Source organism: Apteryx mantelli, chromosome 1 (genome assembly GCF_036417845.1).
Source record: "Apteryx mantelli isolate bAptMan1 chromosome 1, bAptMan1.hap1, whole genome shotgun sequence".
NCBI classification, from domain to species: domain Eukaryota; kingdom Metazoa; phylum Chordata; class Aves; order Apterygiformes; family Apterygidae; genus Apteryx; species Apteryx mantelli.
In genome coordinates, this window is record NC_089978.1 from 158287835 (window position 1) to 158307385 (window position 19551).

Below are 19551 nucleotides of genomic sequence, written 5' to 3' on the forward strand. Positions count from 1 at the left end.
TTAATTAGCAAATGAGGGGAATTGCTATTGAGGGCTCAGGAGGCTCTGTGGGGTCTCTCTCTGCCTCTCCAGAGTTGCTGTCTCCAGCAATGCTTTGGGACTCCAGATAGCGACAAGGGATCGGGTCTCAGGTATTGCAGTGGGCTGATGTGACCCATCAGAGCCTGAGGAGTCCACTGTGACTTATTAGAGGTTTAGCAACCAAACTTGGCTCATTTGATTGAGAAGATGCTTGTGATACCTTGGCAAGGTCTCAGAGAAAGCAGCTAACATTGCTGGAAGAAGACAGGGCTTTATGCATGTGCAATTCATATGTGTGTGGGGAAAGGATAAACTCCACTTCTTCCCAGTGCTTTCCAGGAAGGGAAGATAACCATGGATGTAGGAGAAAAGCCGTTATTCTGAGTTTAGACAGGGCATACGAAGTGATATCATGGGTGAATCATAACAGGAAGCATTCTGTCAAAGCTAAGGGGACACTTGTATCTTTGGATGGTAATTACAGGTTATTGAGAAAATAACTTTTGGCTTCTTAGATGTGCTTCCTTAGGTGACCATTACCTGCACTTGAACACACCACTACAATTATTAAACAATTTAAGGGATCCAGAAAATAGGTTTCTCATGTACAGTGTAACTTCACAATAGCATACTGTTAAGGGACTGGGGCAAATATTTATTATACCTACAATTTACAGCATTAGAATAATGAAAGAAATGCTCAATTTGCATTGCAAATACATTTTTATGAGTATTAGCTCACAAAAATTTAAGTGATACTTTATAAAGAGAACCATAATGAAATAGAAAAAAGTGACAAATGTCTGCTTTCAAGCAGAGCATGTGGGTGTTGGAGGGAGTTGTGTGGCTGGAGGAGGACAGAACCCAAATTACTGAATCCACACCAATCTTGTTTGCTCTAATAGGGCTAATGAGCAGTGTAAAATGTCTATGTCTACCTTGCTGTTAGAATAATTATAAGCAGGTTTGTCACAGCAAAGTTACACTGTATAAACTGGTATGAATTTGTCTTACATACCTAAGCTGGAGAGCTTCTTGGTAAAAGAATTGAGGGCAACCTGAGTCCACTTCTGCCACAGATTTCTATGACCTTAAGCACGGACTTTAACCTCTGTCTCTTGTTTTTTTCTGTCTGTAAATGTAGCTCATAATACTGCCCTTCCTTGCAGGGAAGGGGCATTGAGTAATGTGGAGAATGAGAGTCAAGATTATGAAGCAGAAGATTACTGCAGCATGAGAGAACTAGGTCCATCTCAATTTGTGATCCCTAGAGCATCTGAAGTTCCCTCTTCTCTAACACAAGCTCTTTACTCTTGCTGTTGTTACTGAGAAAGAGTTTGTAATAATAGAAGAAACATCTCTGGTATCTGTTTACCATCCTTTGCATGGTAAACAATATTTATTCTTGGCTCTTCAATCCCCTGATGGTAAAAGGGCCTGAGAATATACTAATAAACACTGATAAAGTTAAGCCCTAGTGATAAAACTGTAATCAAGTTGTGCCCGTTCACCAAGGATAGATAGGGAATAAGAGCAGCTTAAATCATTTGTGTACCCCAATTAACAGAGCTCTTTACTTCTTAAAAAAAAAAAAAAAAAAAAGAGAGAAAGAAAGAGAAAAAGTCACACTAAAGTCGGAGATCTCCAAGGTCTTGATTCTTAGGTTTGCAGCTTGAACTCTTAGAGGATGTTCCCTGCTAGAACGCTGATATCAATGTTCACCCAGGTTAGATCCCCCTAAATTAACCCTAACCAGGTGAGTTCCAGTCTGGGCTGCAAACGTATCTTTGGGCATCAAAGTTGCATTTGGAAATCATGTCCTGATTTTGGCATGCAACTTGTAGTGCTCTGTGTTCCTTGCCAGAAGAGGGAGAAACAGGTAGTAGTCCCTCTGAGGAGCTGTGCCAATGTGAGAGATCGTGCCAAGTGTGCTTAAATGCAACTGTATTTTGTTTGCCCTGTGTATCCAATGGCTGAGGAGAATAGATTCAACAGATCTTGACAGGCTGCTGTGAAAAATCTTATCCAGAAAAAAAAGACCCTCAAATCCCTAACTCTTTCCTCCCATTACAGGTGAGCCTTGTGGACACTTTGGAGACCTTAACTTCTGAATGTGTGAGCTTCCCCTGGGGTTAGAAGAGCCATGGGGAAAGACAAGAAAGAAGAGGAGGCTGTATTTCTGAGGAAAAAGATTACTTTGCTGAGGGCTTTCTCACTTCTCATCGGCAGCATGGTTGGCAGTGGCATCTTTATCTCCCCTAAAGGAGTACTGAAAAACTCTGGCAGTGTGGGCTTCTCCCTGACTGTCTGGTTTGCCTGTGGGCTTCTCTCCATGTTTGGTGAGTGGTGAGTTTTTGTCAGCCTTTGCTTAAGCTCCTGGGAGAGGAGGGAAGCCAGCAAATTTTTACATATAAAAGAGGAGCAGAATAGACCAAAAATTCCCTCTTCCTAATGCAACAGAAACAAAGATCCAGCAAGCCTTTGGGGCCATACAGGCCTAAGGGTATTTTGTTAAAATGATTCCCTTATGGTTTCTGAGAAAATCCCAGCACTTGTGATCTGTGAATTTGAAACTACATGCAAGTCTGGGGCAAGCAGGTTAAAATGACTACAGATCTAGATAGCATGATCTGCCAGGAGAGCCAGGAAAAAATGTGGGAATTGGCTCTTTATCATGTGGAAGTGAGGCTGCAGTACGTAAAAAAAGTACCTGCTAGAATGAAGGCTATGCAGAGCTTTGACAAGAAGTAACAGTCTTAAAACGGAGTAAGGGAAAAACCCTTCCTGTTGGTAAGGACAGAGAAGCATGACAGCAGATTGCTGCAGGAGCTGCGGAGCCTGTAGCAGTAAGGGGTAGGCGGGTATCTGTCAGAAATGGTTTGGATATATCTGATTGTGTCTTGGAGCAAGTAGACAGAGTAGATGAATTCTTGACACCCTCAGTCCTGCTTTCTTTGCATTACACTTTGCTTTGTTTTGTGGCAAACACCATTCATTAACTTTTTTCTTTTTTCTTACGAAGGGTGGATTTTTTGATTATAGTTTAGCAGTCTCGTTCTTCTGAAATAATGTGGCTCTTAAAATTACCATTGATACAACACATGGCTTTCAGTTTCTATCTTGCCTTAATTGTGTAAAAGCACCTTCTCAGGAATGCTCTATAAGTGTTGAATAGCAGAACTACAGGATCTCTCAAAACTTTGGGGAGAAAGACGATGTTTATTTCCGTGGGTGACTTTAAAGTTCTTCCTCCTTCATAACTTAAAAAAAAGAGAAAGAGAGAGAGATACATTCTATGAAAAAACACCCTGACATTGTTGTGTGTGCATGCAAGTACTTTAGAAAACAAATCAGGACATTCAGTTGTTAATCTGGCAACAATTCTTCCTCTTAGTATATATGTACCAGTATTTCATGTTTTTGCATATGCTGTTAAATGTAGGCCTCATTTACTGTACATGTGGGATGCAGCCTATGTGTAGTTCTTTGGAGTATGATATATTTTGCTTAAGAAAAATCTTAAAACATAACGTGAGCACAGTGTTTCTTTTAACTGAGCAGAGCAATAAATTATGAAGCATGTGCTGGACGTATAGCCAAGCCTCTGCACTCGAAAAGGTTTCTCTCTCCATTACATCCTTTGATAGTGTCTTCTGGCAGGGCCTTGGGAGTCTCCTTGTCAAGTTATTACATTTTTTAACTGAATTTGTTGGTTTGTTCTTCCCTTTCATCAGCTTGACGACCTTCCCTGATCATTTTTCTGACACTTTTTTTGCAGTGTTTTAAAAAGGACCTGCTTTCTTTTATGCTTTTTTTTCCTTTAAGCATGGCATTTATACAAGTCCCATAGCCTCAGTTCAGCAAAGCACTTAAATGCATGCTTGAAGCATGTAAATATACCCACTGGAATAAATGGAAGGAGGTGTCTGCCTGTGTTCAAGGCTTCGAATGGGAGTTCAGGATAAATTTACTGACAGAGAGACTAGAAGAATGGGAGTCCTCACCGTTAGCATTACTCAAATATGGCATGAGCGCTGCAGGACTTGGAGGAATGGCTGTATTGCTGCCTGGCTTCTCTGCTGTCTCCTCCGCTGCCTGTCCTGCCCTGGCTACGGCTGTGTCCAGCGCTACGAGCTTTCTGCGTTTTCTTCTTTGTGCCACCTCTGAGCTGAGGACAGGCAGGAGAAGCTCGGCTGTGAGGCTGCACCTGTCACAGAGAAGGCAGGACATCACATCCAGACCTCAAACAGTGCAGCTCAGTATGGTCTCACCCTTGGGGATTGCACCCAAACAGTGCTCAGCCCCATTGCGAGGGACTTTATGTGCAAGGAACTGGAGTACGTAACGTGTAGTGAAGTGTTTTATGATTTCTTTTGGTGAACTAAGGATGTTTAATATAGCAAGGGGATCTGGTGTAGGCAGGGTTTAAGATTCATACTTAGATGTGTTCAAAAGGCATAATGAATTGCTATACAGAAAAAAAACAGATGGGAATTTTTTTTTGGCTCTGGTGGAGGTATAATGATTTCTATCAATTTGGCTGAAAATTTTAAGCTGCCTTCTCAAATGTGCCTCTTCTAGGGTTTCTCGTTCTGCCTAGATGTAGAGGCAGGGAGGTGCTGAAGATTTGTTGTTAAGACAGGAGTGGGCGGTTCTCAAATCTGTTGTCACACTCGTGTGTGCAGAGGTGAGCACATGAGAGGAGAAATAGTGAACCTCTTTCTTAGAAGTTTCCTATGCTCCATGATATCGGGGTTGTTTTTTTTCTTTAGATAGCAATTCTTTTCTCTCAGAGGTCTCTCCAGGTCTTTTGTTCAGGTATCTTTGAACGAAGAAAGAGACTTATCCTAAGGCACAAGATAAGGACACAGGAACATGGTCCATGATCAAAAATGTGATTGAAATGATCAGTTAAGTCACTGTCTGTCAGCTGAGCTGCTGTAAAGGACTTTGTAAGCACTGTTATTGTAATCTAATTATGAGGACAAATGAAAGAACCTAAACCTCCAAGAGTCTTTTAAAGGAAGTCTTATGTAGTTCAGTGTAAACTTTCTTTCACACAATTTTTCAGATAAACTTCTGTGGAAAAGTTATATCATTAATCAGAAAATATAGAATTTCTTTCTTTCTGACAGATAAATGAACTACTGTAACATAAAAATAGGGAAGAAAAATGGTTTTACTTTACAAAACAAAAACCAAAACCAAAAAAACCCACTATTTCTCTGTTTATTTTACTACTTATTTTACACAATTTAAAAATTGAAAATTTAAATTTTCAATCCTTGAAAAGTTCTACAGAAATCCACAGAATGATTTACTTGATTCATTTCTACCTGAACTTTTCCAGGTGCCTTGAGTTATGCAGAGCTTGGAACAAGAATCACCAAGTCTGGAGGACATTATATCTACATACTGGAGACCCTGGGGCCTCTGCCAAGTTTCTTATTTCTGTGGGCAGAATTTTTTGCTATCAGGTAAGACATTTTGTTTGTTGGTTTGCCTTTTGCTAGTTGCTGTGAAGATTTCAAAAAGAGTTATGGTGCCAGGTAACAATCTAGGTATTTTTTAGAGGAAAAAGTAGAAACAATATGAGTTACTTTTAAAGATTTTCAGTGATGAAAGGAAGAAGACAAAATGAGTCAATAGCTACATATCTTCAGTGTAATCTGTATTTGAAAAATATCTCTCTTCTACCCTGACAGCTGACATCCTCCAAGGGTCGTGGTATTTTTCAGTGACTGAGAATAGGTGCCAGTTTTATTTCAGATCTTCTGTTTCTATTGTTAAACTTTCTCAGATTCTCTTGTGCAGAAAACTTTCTGGCTTAGCCCGGAGTTAAAAAATATTTTAGAAAACTGTAAATGACTTTTATGTATGTATTTATTTATTTATTTGCCTGAAAGAAGAAGAAAGTCCTCCCCTCACAATAACATGCATCCTTCATGTAAGCTGAGATGAAACAGGACATGTGAACCACACTGTATTGCTCAGTATGACTAATCTCAACTTTTGCTCTTGATTTCAAGTTTAGACTAAGCTTTTTCCAGCATGTGATTCTAAACCATTTACTGAAAAAATCTGCAAAGGAGACTATACCAGAATGCATCATCTGCGTGGGAGAGCAGGATTCAGTTGGGTGGAGAATCTTTCCTCCATGTTTCCTGAGTTTTGGAGGGTTATTCATCACGCTGTATTTTTTAACCTAGGCTAGTCTGGCCATTTGCAGACCACCATGTGACTCTGTGAATCGGTTTCCCTTGCCAGGCCTGCCAACAGTGCTGTGGTTTCTTTGGCGTTTGGACGTTACATGCTGGAGCCTTTTTTTGCCCCTTGTGCAGCTCCTCTCCCTGCTGTGAAGCTTGTGTCTCTCCTGGGATACTGTAAGTACAAACCTTAATGCTGGTGACCAATCTCAGAGCCTCTCTGCCCCAAACCAGAAGCGTCGATCAGGCATTATCTTTTGGGAGCACTGCAGGATCAGGACCCCATGTTATCTCCTCCCATCACCCAAAACTTCCTGATCCAAGGCACTGCTTTAGGGCCTTGTATTCGTGAAGAAGGGGGAATGGACCCCTCAGTCATCTGGCCTTGTGGCCACCATTCAAGTGGCAGGGGATGAGATGAGGGTGAGGTTGGAGAGCATCGTGGCCTGCCTATACTGGTGGCTCAGCACTGATCCCCAATGGGAGTGCATCAGGGCGAAGGGAGAAGGTCCGAGGAGACTGTGCCAAGTGTGGAAGTAGAAACAATGCATGCGCAATGGTGCAAACTCCACCTGGTTTGAGGGCATAAGATAGAAGCTTTTAGACTCCTTGCCTGATTCATCCAGCACATGGAGCTGTCCTGTCTCGCTCTGGGCTGGGGTGTGCTGCCACAGGGACTTCTGTGAAGCGGTGCTGCTGAGATGTCCCTGCAAACTGATGCGTTTCTTCCAGACAGGTGTGGATCACTCAACAGGAACCAGGCTCCTGGTCACTCTTAGGAGCGTATCTCAGCTTCTTCTTCAAATGTTATACGCTGGGCCATACCTTTAATCTTTTCTGACATCTGTTGCTCAGAACATCCTCCCTGTAAAGACACAGCCTTCTCCCTTACATCCCTAGAGCAGGGAGCATTACTGTACTTCTTCCTGCATGTATCAAACTCAGGCTACGGCTGTAGCAATGTGGTCTCCTCTCCAGACACGGTCCTCTCCCTGAATTCCTGGAGTGTCACCTGGAGTGCCCGGGTGCAGACGGCTCTCTCCATCATCAAACTCCTGGCTCTTGCCCTCATCATCGTGCCAGGGATCATGCTTCTGGCCCAAGGTACGTGTGCTCAGCGTTGCTGAAGCAGGGAGGGTGCTTGTTCACAAGATATCTGTGTGGGGTGGCATTTATCAGTTTGTAGCAGGGTAGCTCTACTGTCCCTAGTGACATGTGGTACCACATTTGCTGGCAGGAGCTTTTTCTGCCTGCATGCTGGATGTGAACTAGCTCGAGTCTGAAACCTAAGTAGTTGTCACTGAGCTGTGTTATTGCACTGGGGCTAATGCACCCACCTAGGCTGTGCTTTCTTCAAAACGATTCCGGGAAAAGTGAGTCTCCCCTCTCACTGCAGGAGACTGCGAGTCTACCCAGAGTAATACAGGTGCATTCCTCTGAGGACAGACTTCCTTTGGTGTAAGACTAGCCTGTTTTCAGCTTGGCTTGAAATCCTTTCCAACAAACATGAATTAGATGAATGTCGGGGACATGTGACAGCATCCCATGGTGACCTGATCCAGTCACAGCTATGTAATGAGTTACCATCACCTCTAACCATTCTGTAGCTTAAGCTTATGCATCTTACCTCTCAATGGACATAAACAGTAACTTAGTAAACTTATAATTGACTCATGCCAGATTGCATGCTCACATTCAGAGGGAAAAAACCTACCAGTGGTATCTTCTGGGAGTGAGACGCAGAGTATTGTCTTTAATCCAAGCCTTATTTTATATAAAAGCCCATGACATTCAGACTCAAGGGATGAAGCCTGCTCTGTCTTCATGCTGTTACCTTCCTCTGCAGAGGACCCAACAAAGGCACTAGGCTGAACATTCATGTTTCTTTCTGATGTCTGAAGCTGGCTTCTTTGAACATGCAAAAATCCCATCAGGCTGGCAACATGTCTGAACTGAAGGACTGCCCTGCAGCTAGAAATCCTGAGCCATTATTGTTAGGAATGCCTTCGAATAACAATCTGGAGCCCTGGCACACTCCTCTGATGAAGAGGATAAGTGGTGGTGACATCTGGAGAGAGAATTCACTGTGAGACCCCAATATGACAGGCTGTATTTCATCTGACTTATGGGGGATTGTAAATCACTCATTAATACACTGTAGACAATAAATCCTTTTTTATGTACCATCACTTATCAGCAATCATTTTAGAATATAAAAAGCCTACCCCAGTAGGCTCATTTCCATTTTTGGGTTTAGTTTTCTTCAAATCCATCTTCCTTCTGACTTTTTTTTTTTTTAATCAGAGTTTGCTTTAATCCCCTTTCTCATTCTACTTTCATTGGTTATGCTCTTGTCTTTTCCTCTGCTGTTACTTCTTCTTTGCATTCAAACCTGGAGGCCTAAGTCTTATCTAAGAGCTCCTTACAGATGCACCTCAGTAGAAGTGCCTGATTTTCTCCATGTACTCGGTGTCATTTCATCCCTTTCCTGGTGAAACCCAACTACGTGAGCTCCACACCTTTTACTTCTAAAGAAACTTTGAATGAGAACCCATTAGTTGTTTCTCCCTCCCTTTCCTAATTTTTTGGAGTTTGATAAGATGTGGCTTATATCCAAAATCTTGACTTTGATTTTTATTGAACAAGCACGGCTTTGTAAAACCAACCATTTCCCTTCTACTTCTCAGTGCTGGCCCAGGTTTATTTCTGATCAATTTTCTGAAAATTGGGGGATTTGGTAAAATGAGATCTTTATCTGATCCCCATCTTTTCACCCCCTATCTCTTCAGTTTCTCCTCCTGCCAGGCAGTGCAGTGATGGTTGGAAGAGTCAGCAAGGAAACGTGCTTTCCTGGAGCAGTGGCCCAGGGTGGCTGTTCCCACTCCTTGTGCTCCCTCCTCCACCCCTTGGTTCCCATGCTCTGCACAGCGTGAGGCTGGGGTCAGTGCTCTTGCAGAAGAGTCAGGAGGTGGCACAGCAAGAGTCGAATTAGCTGCCTCATTGGCTGCACAACATCAAAAAAGAGTGTACATCCAGCTGCTTGTGTGTGTGCGTGTGAACCCAGTGAATTAGTTTTGGGCCCAAACAAAGAAGAGGACAACTTAGGTCGCCTTGTCTCCACAATCTCCTGTTTCCACAGCAGACACTGTCTGAAAAAGAACCAGCCACCACCAATGCCTCTTCTGAAATTTCTCCCATGGCTGGATGGGAGATAGATTTATTCCCTCACTGTTTATGAAGTAAACATGTCAGCAAAGCACTGCAATTTAAAGCAATGAAGTGAATCTGAATATCTAACTACAAAGAAGTTGCAAACATTTTTCCCGGGGCTGGACAAGAGGTGCAAGGGATGCTAACCCATGGGAAAGGAGTCTGTTTCTTGTTTCCCTGCTCTCTATCTGTTGTTTCTCTCTCGTGCAGGCCACACTGAAAACTTCCAGGATGCTTTTGACAGACAATCACTGGTTTTGGATAAGCTGCCCTTGGCTTTTTATGCAGGGATGTTCGCGTATTCAGGCTGGTAGGTGAGATCACAGGGCACTTTAGGGGCAGCAAATTGGTGTTTGAGACAAGGTTCAAAAACTCTCCCTATCTTCCTCTACCATGCAGGTTTCAGGCTAGCTTTGTGCGTGAAGAATTGATCAGACCTGAAAGGTAAGGCCAGGAGAAGCATGTGGGTCTTGTGCTACCAGTCTCTGAGGTACCTTAGCTTTTCCAAATACTAGCAAATAGTAGGGGAGGAAAAATGTTTGTGAGTTCGTCTAACCAATGCCAGCTGCACTCCATAGCAGTATGAAGAATAACAGAGGGATAACAGCTTGTTTGTTGTATATCTCTCTTCCCTCTTTTGTAGAAATATCCCACTGGCTGTGATTGTGTCCGTGATCACTGTAATTGTGGGGTATATGCTCACCAACGTTTCCTATTACACCGTCCTAGGGACACAAGATGTTCTGGCTTCTCCAGCTGTTGCTGTGGTGAGTTGTTTCTCCAGTTGTTATCCTTCTTCAGTGTGATCACCTTGTACTGAAAGGGTGGTTGCAGCAAGTATTTAGGACATGGTTTTCCTGATAGAATGACCTTCTGCTTTGTCATTTCTCTGGATTATTGGACAACAGTAACTTCTTCTAATCTTGCCTAAAACATAATGAAAAAGAACCTGGAGTTGATAGTAGAAAAGGCAAGATTTATGTTCTGTTCCTTCAATGGCAGTTTCTTCAGTTACTTCTCTTGAATCTGGTGTCATAAGAGATTATCACATATTTCTGAAGTAAGTTTGCTCTTCCTGCAGAGTTTTGTGCAGCGAGCCTTCAAAAGTCTTATCTCAGTGGTCCCTGTCCTTGTTGCACTGTCCTGCCTCGGAACAATGAACGGAGGAATCTTTACATTTTCAAGGTCAGATTCCTAAGAATTTATTACCCTTTTTGCTTACTGAATCAGAGGGGAAAGCAACAGTAACTTGTGTAACTGGCTATCCTCTTGATGCCATTTTAGCCCCTCTTGGAGAAAAATAGGGCCTTTGACTCCCAAGAGGTAAACTATAGGCCAGTCGCTGTTGGCTAACAGTCTACCCTTTCCCCTTCTGGCCAGGTCTAGACATTGGTATCTAGGGCTGGTTATAAACTGGTTATAAAACAAGGTTTTTATCTCCCTCGCACCTCCTTCAGTTTAAATCCAACTGAAATGTCAGCGTTTCTGGTGGACTAGAAGCTTTGTTGACCTTGGCAGCTGCTCAGTAAAATTGAGTCATTTTTTGTTAGGTCAACTCCACTGCTCTGCTCCAGGGCAGAGGCTCCTTATGTTCTGAAGATCTCTGGCCAAAAGCAAACTCTCCCTCGAGAACTTTGCTTTGAGTTCAGTGAAATGTTGCCAGGACCCAGCCATTCCTAAAGCAATAGCCTAGGCTCAACAAATCATGCTATATCAATAATAATAACTTTGTTCCATGGAAAAATATCTTGCCAGCTCTACTGGCTTCTAAGCTGCATGTCCTTATGGGAATCTTGAAATTGGAGAGGGGCAGAGTTCATGCAGAAGGGCGCATCTGTCTGGTCCTGAGGAGCTGAACAAACTCTCTCGAGCCAGTTCTGTTTCACGGTTTTGATTGCGAAAGGGCGTATCAGTTGATATGAAAAGGATGTTTCCTGCCGCAAGAGCTAATGATTTATTTGATCCACTACCTTCAAGTCTAGTATTAAATGTAGTGTGGAGAATCCTTCACTTTTGCTCCTATGGGTAGTGACTCTCTCTGAGGATGGGAAGTCTCTGGACAGCACAGAATTATCCCTATCATCCTTCTCTCCCTTGTCCTGGTGTCGTTAACATAGTCACTGCAAAAAGTCCATATAAATGGTGATAGGGCCTCCCTGGCTGCCAGCCAGGCACACCCCTGCAAAACCACAGAGGCTGTAATAAAACCAGTTTTACGCTCATGCCCCAGCTGCTTTGTGCTCTACTCCAGTCCAGCTGATGCTCTGGCATGGTATGTTTGTGGAGATTAAATTCATGAAATTGAATGCAATGCTTTCCCCCTAATCGCCCTTTCATGATTCAAAGGAGGGATGGAGGCAAGGAGCTCTCTGCTGCCATTTTGTAGCTGGGCCTGTGTGTAGCTGGCTTCTCTGCAGCACACTAAACTCTATTTTCCAACTGCTGACCAGAGGCTTGAGAAACTTGCTTTTTATTTATTTATTTATTTTTAAATATATATATATTTTTATTCCTAGTCTGCAGCTGCTGCTGTGATAGGGCCTGCCAGGGCCTCCTGTGTCTTGAGCCCAGTCTCTTGTTGTCATGGGCATCAAGAGTGACAATCCCTTTATAAATTCACCAGCCTCTCCTATAATGACTTGAGCTTTGTGACTCCTTTACTTCCTACTGGAAAGGTTAGTCCCTTCTCTGACGGCAAGAAACTTTCCTGCTTCTGTTTCTAGGCTGAATTCATTCATGGTCACTTTGGTCTCTGCTAGTGGGTCATCCAAGGGGATGATGCCAGTGATGCCACTGGTGGGCATTGTGCTGCACAGAACTAACTGGTCCTGGGAGAACTATGGGAATTCAACCTTGTTTTCCTTTGTTTGTGTTTTTTTTTGTTGTTGTTGTTGTTTTCCAAATCCCCCTCAAAGATGCGGCTAAGACAGAACTGTGACCTTAGAAAGCAGGCCTGTGCTGGTGCTGCTGGGGTATAGTGGTCTTAGATCAGTCCAGTAACTGATCTTTTCATTTTATAGCGTGAATGTGGGATGCTGGAACTTAGGGCTCCCTGTCTCTCCCTAGGACTCTGTTTGTGGCTTCAAGAGAAGGACAGTGGCCTCCTCTCTTCTCTATGATCCATATTCGAAGGCATACACCTCTTCCCGCTGTCATGTTAATGGTAAGAAGGTCTGGCTGTTTGACTTGCTCTGTTCTTGCAGTGTTGGCTTTCTGGCAATCTTTTTGTCTGGCAGTCTCCAAAGCCTGGAGAAGCTAATGACTTTTAAAGGGAGCTGAGACACTATCTCAGCCTCTGAAAAATAAAGAAGATGAAATACTGGAACTGGCTGCAAACTAGGAAGTTCACCTGTGCCAGTAGTGGTATCTGAACCCACTACTTCAGACTCCCTGGCTCATTGCTTTGAACACATTCTTTAAATGTATTGTTCCTATCATCTGCCACAGTTGCTGCTCGATATTGTCCTACAAAAACACCTCTTTCAGGCTTTGGCTATTTGGGAACCTGAAATTCCAGGGTGTGGTGGAAACACAAGGAATGAGCCTTCGTGGAGATGCTCTCAGTTTTGGTTGTGTTTTTCTGCTGGCCATGGTTCAGCTCCATTCTGATGGTGCTGCAGTGCCTCTCGCAGTTTGGCTGACCTGCTGAAACTTAGCAGGTATCTTTGTATGTAGTCTTTCACATTGCTTTTGTTTACAGCTGCAGATTTTGGAAGAGAAATTATAATGCCCCTCATGTGGCATTTCGCTACTTCTGTATCCCAAAGTCCCAGTGCTGCCTGACTACTGCTGATTGGCAGCACAAGCTTCTGGGTCATGCATGTTTTAATTGCCGTGCCTAGGATGTAGACCTCCAAAGATGCTGTTGATCTCCATTGCTCCTTGCTGTAGCATATCATAATTGTGTGTTTAGGCCTTTCACCACAAGCCTTCAGTCTGTGACTGTGTTTTGTAAAGCATATTGTGACCTCTGAAATGTTGGGGCTGTGAAGTAGCTGCCTGTGATTGCAGGGGGGCTGGAGGAGATGATCCATATTACCCTTTCCAGTCTGAGGTCTGCAGTAAGGCTTTAATGACTATATTTCATCTTCACAATGCTCAGTTCCCTTTGGTTACTGCCATGGTGTGTATCGGAGATATCTACCATTTAATGAACTTCTTCAGCTTTTCCCGATGGCTCTTCATAGGATTAGCCACCCTTGGGCTCATTGTCCATCGCTACCGTCACCCGGAGCTGCACAGCCCATTCAAGGTAATGCATGGCACACATCTACAGGCCAGGAATATGCAGGTTGTCATGTTTTGCTTGCTCTCTCACTCACTCTCATTTGTTAAGAATTGGAGTAATACATGGCTGTGATTGCATTTAGACTCTGAGGGGTCTCAATTCCTATTGCTCAGTAAGCTGAGCTGAGGAGCTCTTGGGGTTGGCCCAACTATAAAACTGTATAGAACCATAAAACCATTACTACATGGTGTGTTACCAATCATAGCTATAAGATGACAGCTTGCTCTAGAGGAAAGAGGATCAGGCTGGGACCTGGGAGATGTGAGAAAGACAGTTCCCATGCTGATCTCTCATGGCTTGGCAAGGAGGGTGCCTTGCCTGGATGTTATTTCAGTGGTAGGTAAGTGTCAGCTTCCAGCTGAGAAGGAGGAAAAGGACCTCAGGCTTGGGGGAAAGGAGTCATTGACAAAGATATCCTGGGAGCAGACCTGGCTCAAGTCTCACGGAGAGTTGTCTCCTGGCACAAAAATATTGTATAGCATACTGCAGCTTGTGTGCAACCATTGTTGCTGCAGGCCCTGAGGCTGTGCACAGCGTGTGGGTACGTAACATGAAACATTTTATTCAGCAGCCAACTAACAGCATCTAATGGATGGTGCAGTTTGTGGCCCCATGGAGAAATACCTGCTCTCTGGCAGCAGGGAGACAGAGTTGCTTTGCAAGCTTGCAGCCATGCGTGACCTTTGCCTGCTGTGGTTGTACTAAGAGCACAGAAGGTAGTGGGGTATAAGGAGCTGCTAGCTCACCTATAGCTTTGCTGGTTGCTGGTGGGATACTGTGTTTCCTGTGATTGTTTTGAGTGTGGGATTTACTGTGCAGGCACAGCCCTGCGCGTACCTGTGCACAGCTCTGACATGTTCTGGACCTATTGTACCTGTGGCCATAAGCAATGAGAGGCAGTAAAAGTGGCCAGAGGCAAAGGGGGGGAAGCAAGAGGGTTCAAGTTCCTCCTCCTCAGTGGGAAATTGGAGGCTGCCTTGTCCTCAGATGCCTTTCCCTAGCTCCCTCGCCTCCCCCTGGACCTCTCAAATGGTTCGTGCTCCTGCCTTTGCACGCCGCTGGATGCAGTGATCCTCTTGTGGAGAGGAGCTGGTCCCCTCGTATCAGCAGGGGAAGCTGGAGCAGGTGCTAGAGCACCTTTCCCAGCTCTTGCTGTACTCCCGGCACCTTTCCCACTGCCAGATAATCTGCAGAAGGCATTTGGCTTGGCCTCTGCTTAAACCATGCAGAATTTGTGCCTTTTTCACATTGTGCCTGTATGGTGCTTCCAGCTGGCTCCTACAGAGGAAACCTCCGAGTCCACAGGCACTGGGCAACCAATCGGGGTGAAACTCGAGGGAACAAAATGCTTTTCATGCCTCCTAGGACTCCTCCCAAAGCAGAGATAGACCTGATGCTTAGTCTGGGGTAACTTTTCTTCCTGGTCTTTGCTGGAGACAGAGTTTTTAGGTGAGACCTTGAAATGTCCCCACTTGTTGGCAGGTTGCTGTCATGTATTCATCCAGAACTAGCTTTTACATAAGTTTTCTTTCTTTCTTTCAAATGAGGCTTCTCCCTTAGAGGATGTATATCAGTAAGCAGCACTGGTGATGCTTTCAGTTTCTGTCATTTTGTCTCATTTTGTTTTAGATAGAGATTTAGGCTTTTAACAGTTTCTAAAAGTGGATCGGGCGAGCGAGGAAAATTATGACATTTTGGTCAGTTCGGTTGTTTTCTCCCCTCCCTCTCCCTAGTTTTTATTGCCACTTCAAACTTGAACAGTTAGCTGCAAAAGGAAGAACTGCATAAATGTGATGTGTGCATGTGCTGCTCTCTAGTGGTCAAAAAAAGGTTTTTTTTTGTTTTTGACGGTAGCCTATTTATATAGAATAAATTGTAAAATAAATATAATTGATTCTGCTGATACTTTTTTTAACCTATAAAATTTATACTTAAAAATAGTAATAAAACCTGATAAGAGAAAGAAACACCTCTCAAGCAGCTATGCTGCATGAGCGTGTGTGGGTTGGGGATCCTGGAAGGGAGGGAACACTTTTGCTGAGCAACTCCACTGGAAAGACAGTACAGCAAGAGCACACCAGCCTGAGAGCTGGATAGCAGTCATGGCTTGAGCAAGCAACCTCTTCCAGCTCTGCTTGGTTAGCATCCAAAATAAGATCTCTGTTAAAAAGAGATTGTCATCTGAGGTGAGATCAGAATCTCCTTTATTCTATCGGTTACAGCGAAGAAGTAACTTGGCTGAGATTGGATCCATAGACTAAGGAAATGTTTCACAGTTTTGTTATTTATTACAGTCTTCCAATAACCCAGATGAATTTCATCATCCAGTAGCACTGAGGCTGAGGTGCTGACTGCTACTTTGGTCTTTCATCAGGATGTTATTGAAAATCATACTCCTGGTGCTGGAGCTATGGAGGTAGAGAGTCTGGTTTGTCATGTTTTGGTCACTATAAGTCCCAGGCAAGATGGAGGCTGGTCAAAATGAGTCTTTAACATTATAACTAAATAACGGTTCGTTTCAAATAGCTTATTCTACTCTTGTTTTCAGCTTTTCCACCAGCAGTTGCCACAAATGGCAAGTTGGTACGTGCATATGAATGCAGGTGCAATACGTTCAGAGAGCAGTGGGGGTATGGTAGACTTCCTCCTCCTGCTCATATCTTGCTGTGTGTGAGGTGAGGTATATACTCCGAGAAAACTGAGAGGGGTGTACACCTCACTGAGGGGCAGAAACACATGCTGGGCTGCCCTTCCTAGGGTGGTACGAGTAAATTTTGTTCCTACTTGTTGGCAATTGATTGTACAGAAATAGCATGCGGGACAGATGTACAATTTTTCTTATCCTCTGTAAGATGGACATGTGAATAGTGTATGCTGGCACATACGAATGCCAATTTGCTACGTCAGTCAGTTTTGCCTGAGAGTCATCTGTGCTCTTTTCCCTAGGTTCCCCTGTTCATTCCTGTCTCTTTTACCATCATCTGCCTCTTCACAGTGGGAATGTCTTTCTACTCAGACCCTATAAACATTAGTATTGGATGCACCATGGTTTTAAGTGGTTTTCCAGTCTACTACCTTGTAGTCCACAGGCAAATGTCGGATCATTGCTGTAGCCTGTTTTGTAAGTATGCCTTTGCCTTGAAGTATTCTGGACCTAAACATGCTCTAGGGTATGTTTCCAGTGCCTGTCTCTGATATGAATTGTTCCCTGAGCAACAGACCTAATGAAAGCCAAATCATGAATCCTACCACCCCTATGATGCCATTCCCCTGATACAGCCTCTGTGGCTGAAGACAGGGACAGTAGAGCTGTGTGGTGGGTGGCTGGAGGTCCCACGGGTACTGACAGCCTATATGCATAGGCTGACGGCCTGGTTGTGAACATATGGATCAGCGACTCTGCTGTTTTGTTTTAGAATACGTAGGACTGAGATCTACCAATGGGGGGAATGGAGAGGTTTGCTTTCACTACCCAGCCTGGTTTTCCCTAAACTTTACCGTATCTTTAGGATTACCCTCTCTCTGTCAAATTTAGTTGAGACTAAGCAGCAAGATCAAAATTTACTATGGAGAGATTGATAGGCAGAGGCTGTAATCCCATGCACAAGTATGTATGCTGAAAGGTTGGGGAGAGGACTGGTAGGAAAAGATGGTGCAGCCAGCCAGCTATCTATCTGGTGATGAAGCATCCTGATTTTTCTTTTTTTCTTGCCTAACAGTATGAAGCTGGGCACAGAAGCAGGTGTGCAAACAAGATACATGTCCTACCCATGCAATACCTAGCACAGATTTATTTTAGGTGTATCCCCCAGTGGCATAAGTACAATCATTTACTCTCAAATAAAAGTCTAATTTTAATTTATGATTTCAATTGTGAATTTTGACGACTTTCAGTCTGATGTTGGGCTGAGGCCTGTCAGTAACCAGAGAATAGAAGAAAACATACAGCAGTAAAAGAAACAGATACAGTGATCTGCTTACATAAAAAGCTCCATCCATCAGAGCTGATGCACTGATTTTCAGCCATAGCTCAAGATATCCTCCAGATTAAACTTTCTTCCCTTTCTCCCCCTTCAGATTATCTCACACACAAACTGCAGGTACTACTGGAAGTAGTGCAACAAGAAATCAAGACTTACTGAGGAAATCATTGCAACTTAAAGAAGAAGAAAACTTCTTACTGCATTTCTGATATCATGACCTGCTTTTGGTAGGATCAAGGTCTTATTCTTTTAATCACTGCAAATGAAGATGATCCTGGGTCAAAACCTTGCTGCAAGTGTTCCCAAGCTTGCCACCTGGGATCCGGAGGAGGAGTGTGCCACATCTGCTGCTTTTTTGTTTTGTTTTGTTTTTTTTAGCAGATCAATCTAGTTCATTGAAATAAGCTTGCTTTACCTCAAGAGTGTATTTAAAACCAAGAACCTAACTTTGCAGCTTAGCCCAGTCCTCAGTAAAAGATGTATTATTTTTTAGTTTCCTAACCTGGCAAATAGAGGAAGAGAGCCTGATGCAGAATTTAAGGAGGTCAAATGCATGAAAGCCAAATACAGGCTTCAAGAAGGAACATCGTAGTAGTCATCTGAAATGGTGCTGTGGACAAGAATTATAAAGGGAAGTGAGCATGGAGAAATAAAATTAGAAATAAGGTAAATGAATTGGAAAGGAAGAGTGGGGGGAATAAAACTTCATTCACCAGAAAGTGCAGATTCAGGTTAATGAAAAAAATATTTGGAAATCATCTGAAATTCAAATCATTAACAAAGTAGGGTCAGCATGTTTTACTTTGAGCGTTGTGTAAGTAAAATAGCTTTATTTTCATTTGAAAAAATGTTTCATGTTGAGTATTATTTTTCTGAAATGACATTTCAAAATGTACCAACACTTACTTAAAAAAAATCAGCTAAACGCCCACAAGAATGTGACAAAATATGTTCTCCCCTTCTTCCCCAACCCCCCACCTAAACTTTGATACTACCAGTGAAATTGAAGTCTCAGGTTTTGGTCCAGCCACAGTGAAAAACAGTTTTCCTTAGGCAAAATCTTCAATGAAATTTGGGCAGATTCCTTAATAAGTGCATCTTTTGATGTGGTAAGAAAGCATGAAAGACTTCACGCATGAGTTTTAATTTTAAATCTGTGGGCAAATGATTTCCTGAATGAGCGTTTAGATGCTCATTTGATCTGTTGACAAAAGAAAGGTTTCCATTATTGAATTACTTCGAATTACATTATTAATGTTGCAAAGTTATGCCAAGATAAAACAGTAATTAGCTATTTACAATCACTTACATGCTAATCTTCTCTTAAAAGACCAGAAGTAGTATACTGAAACTTGTCTAACAGCCTCTGGAGAGAGGAAGAGCAGAATGTGAAGCATTTTAAATATTTTGTATCAACCATCTACATACCTGGAGTAAAACCAAAGTAGCGTTTTTAAAAATCAATGTAATCCATCCAAACTTGTGAACTGCACTATCAAGATTTGGAAATAAATAAGGGTTTTCCAAAGCAATTGAGAACTATTATTTTTGTTATGCCTACTTCTTGTTCTTGCGCTAAATTGAGCTGGGAGAGCAGTGTCCTGGTGGCAGGGCTTGTTTTTTTTCCCCTGCAGATTATTTTACATACAAGCTGCTAGATGTTGCCGAAAAGGAAATCCAGACTAACGGGGAAAGCCATCACAACGTACGGAAGATGATACAGACTTCAAAAGATAGTGTGGTCTGAGGCAAGACCAAGCTGATAGGTTCGGAAATGTTTCCAGACTTGCAGGTACAGGTCAGCCACGTGGCAGGGAGTGCGTGAACCGGCACCCCTTGTGCT

The 19551-nt window shown here is 43.1% G+C and overlaps 1 protein-coding gene across 3 annotated transcripts; it reads left to right on the forward strand.

The window, feature by feature from the left end:
* Positions 1-1974: 1974 nt before the first annotated feature.
* LOC106488391 (cystine/glutamate transporter-like) lies at positions 1975-19231 on the forward strand. 3 transcript variants are annotated; one of them, XM_013947262.2, is made up of 12 exons: positions 1975-2360; positions 5372-5498; positions 6289-6404; positions 7206-7331; positions 9648-9747; positions 9837-9881; positions 10081-10204; positions 10519-10622; positions 12504-12600; positions 13540-13689; positions 16672-16846; positions 17803-19231. In XM_013947262.2, the coding sequence occupies exons 1-12, from the start codon at positions 2165-2167 to the stop codon at positions 17865-17867; spliced, it is 1425 nt and encodes a 474-aa protein (XP_013802716.1). In that variant the 5' UTR covers positions 1975-2164; the 3' UTR covers positions 17868-19231. The 3 variants fall into 3 exon arrangements, with proteins under 3 accessions (XP_013802716.1, XP_013802717.1, XP_013802718.1); XM_013947263.2 differs by lacking the exon at positions 13540-13689; XM_013947264.2 differs by lacking the exon at positions 17803-19231 and having other exon boundaries at positions 16721-16826.
* The last annotated feature ends 320 nt before the right edge of the window (positions 19232-19551 follow it).

What these genes read in the sequence shown, in the direction of transcription:
- LOC106488391 (XM_013947262.2), top strand. Translation starts at nt 2,165, where the DNA reads ATGGGGAAAGACAAGAAAGAAGAGGAGGCTGTATTTCTGAGGAAAAAG. An exon ending in GCAGAATTTTTTGCTATCAG is followed by an intron (nt 5,499 to 6,288) that starts GTAAGACATTTT and finishes TTCCCTTGCCAG; the next exon opens with GCCTGCCAACAGTGCTGTGG. An exon ending in TCATTGCTGTAGCCTGTTTT is followed by an intron (nt 16,847 to 17,802) that starts GTAAGTATGCCT and finishes CTCCCCCTTCAG; the next exon opens with ATTATCTCACACACAAACTG.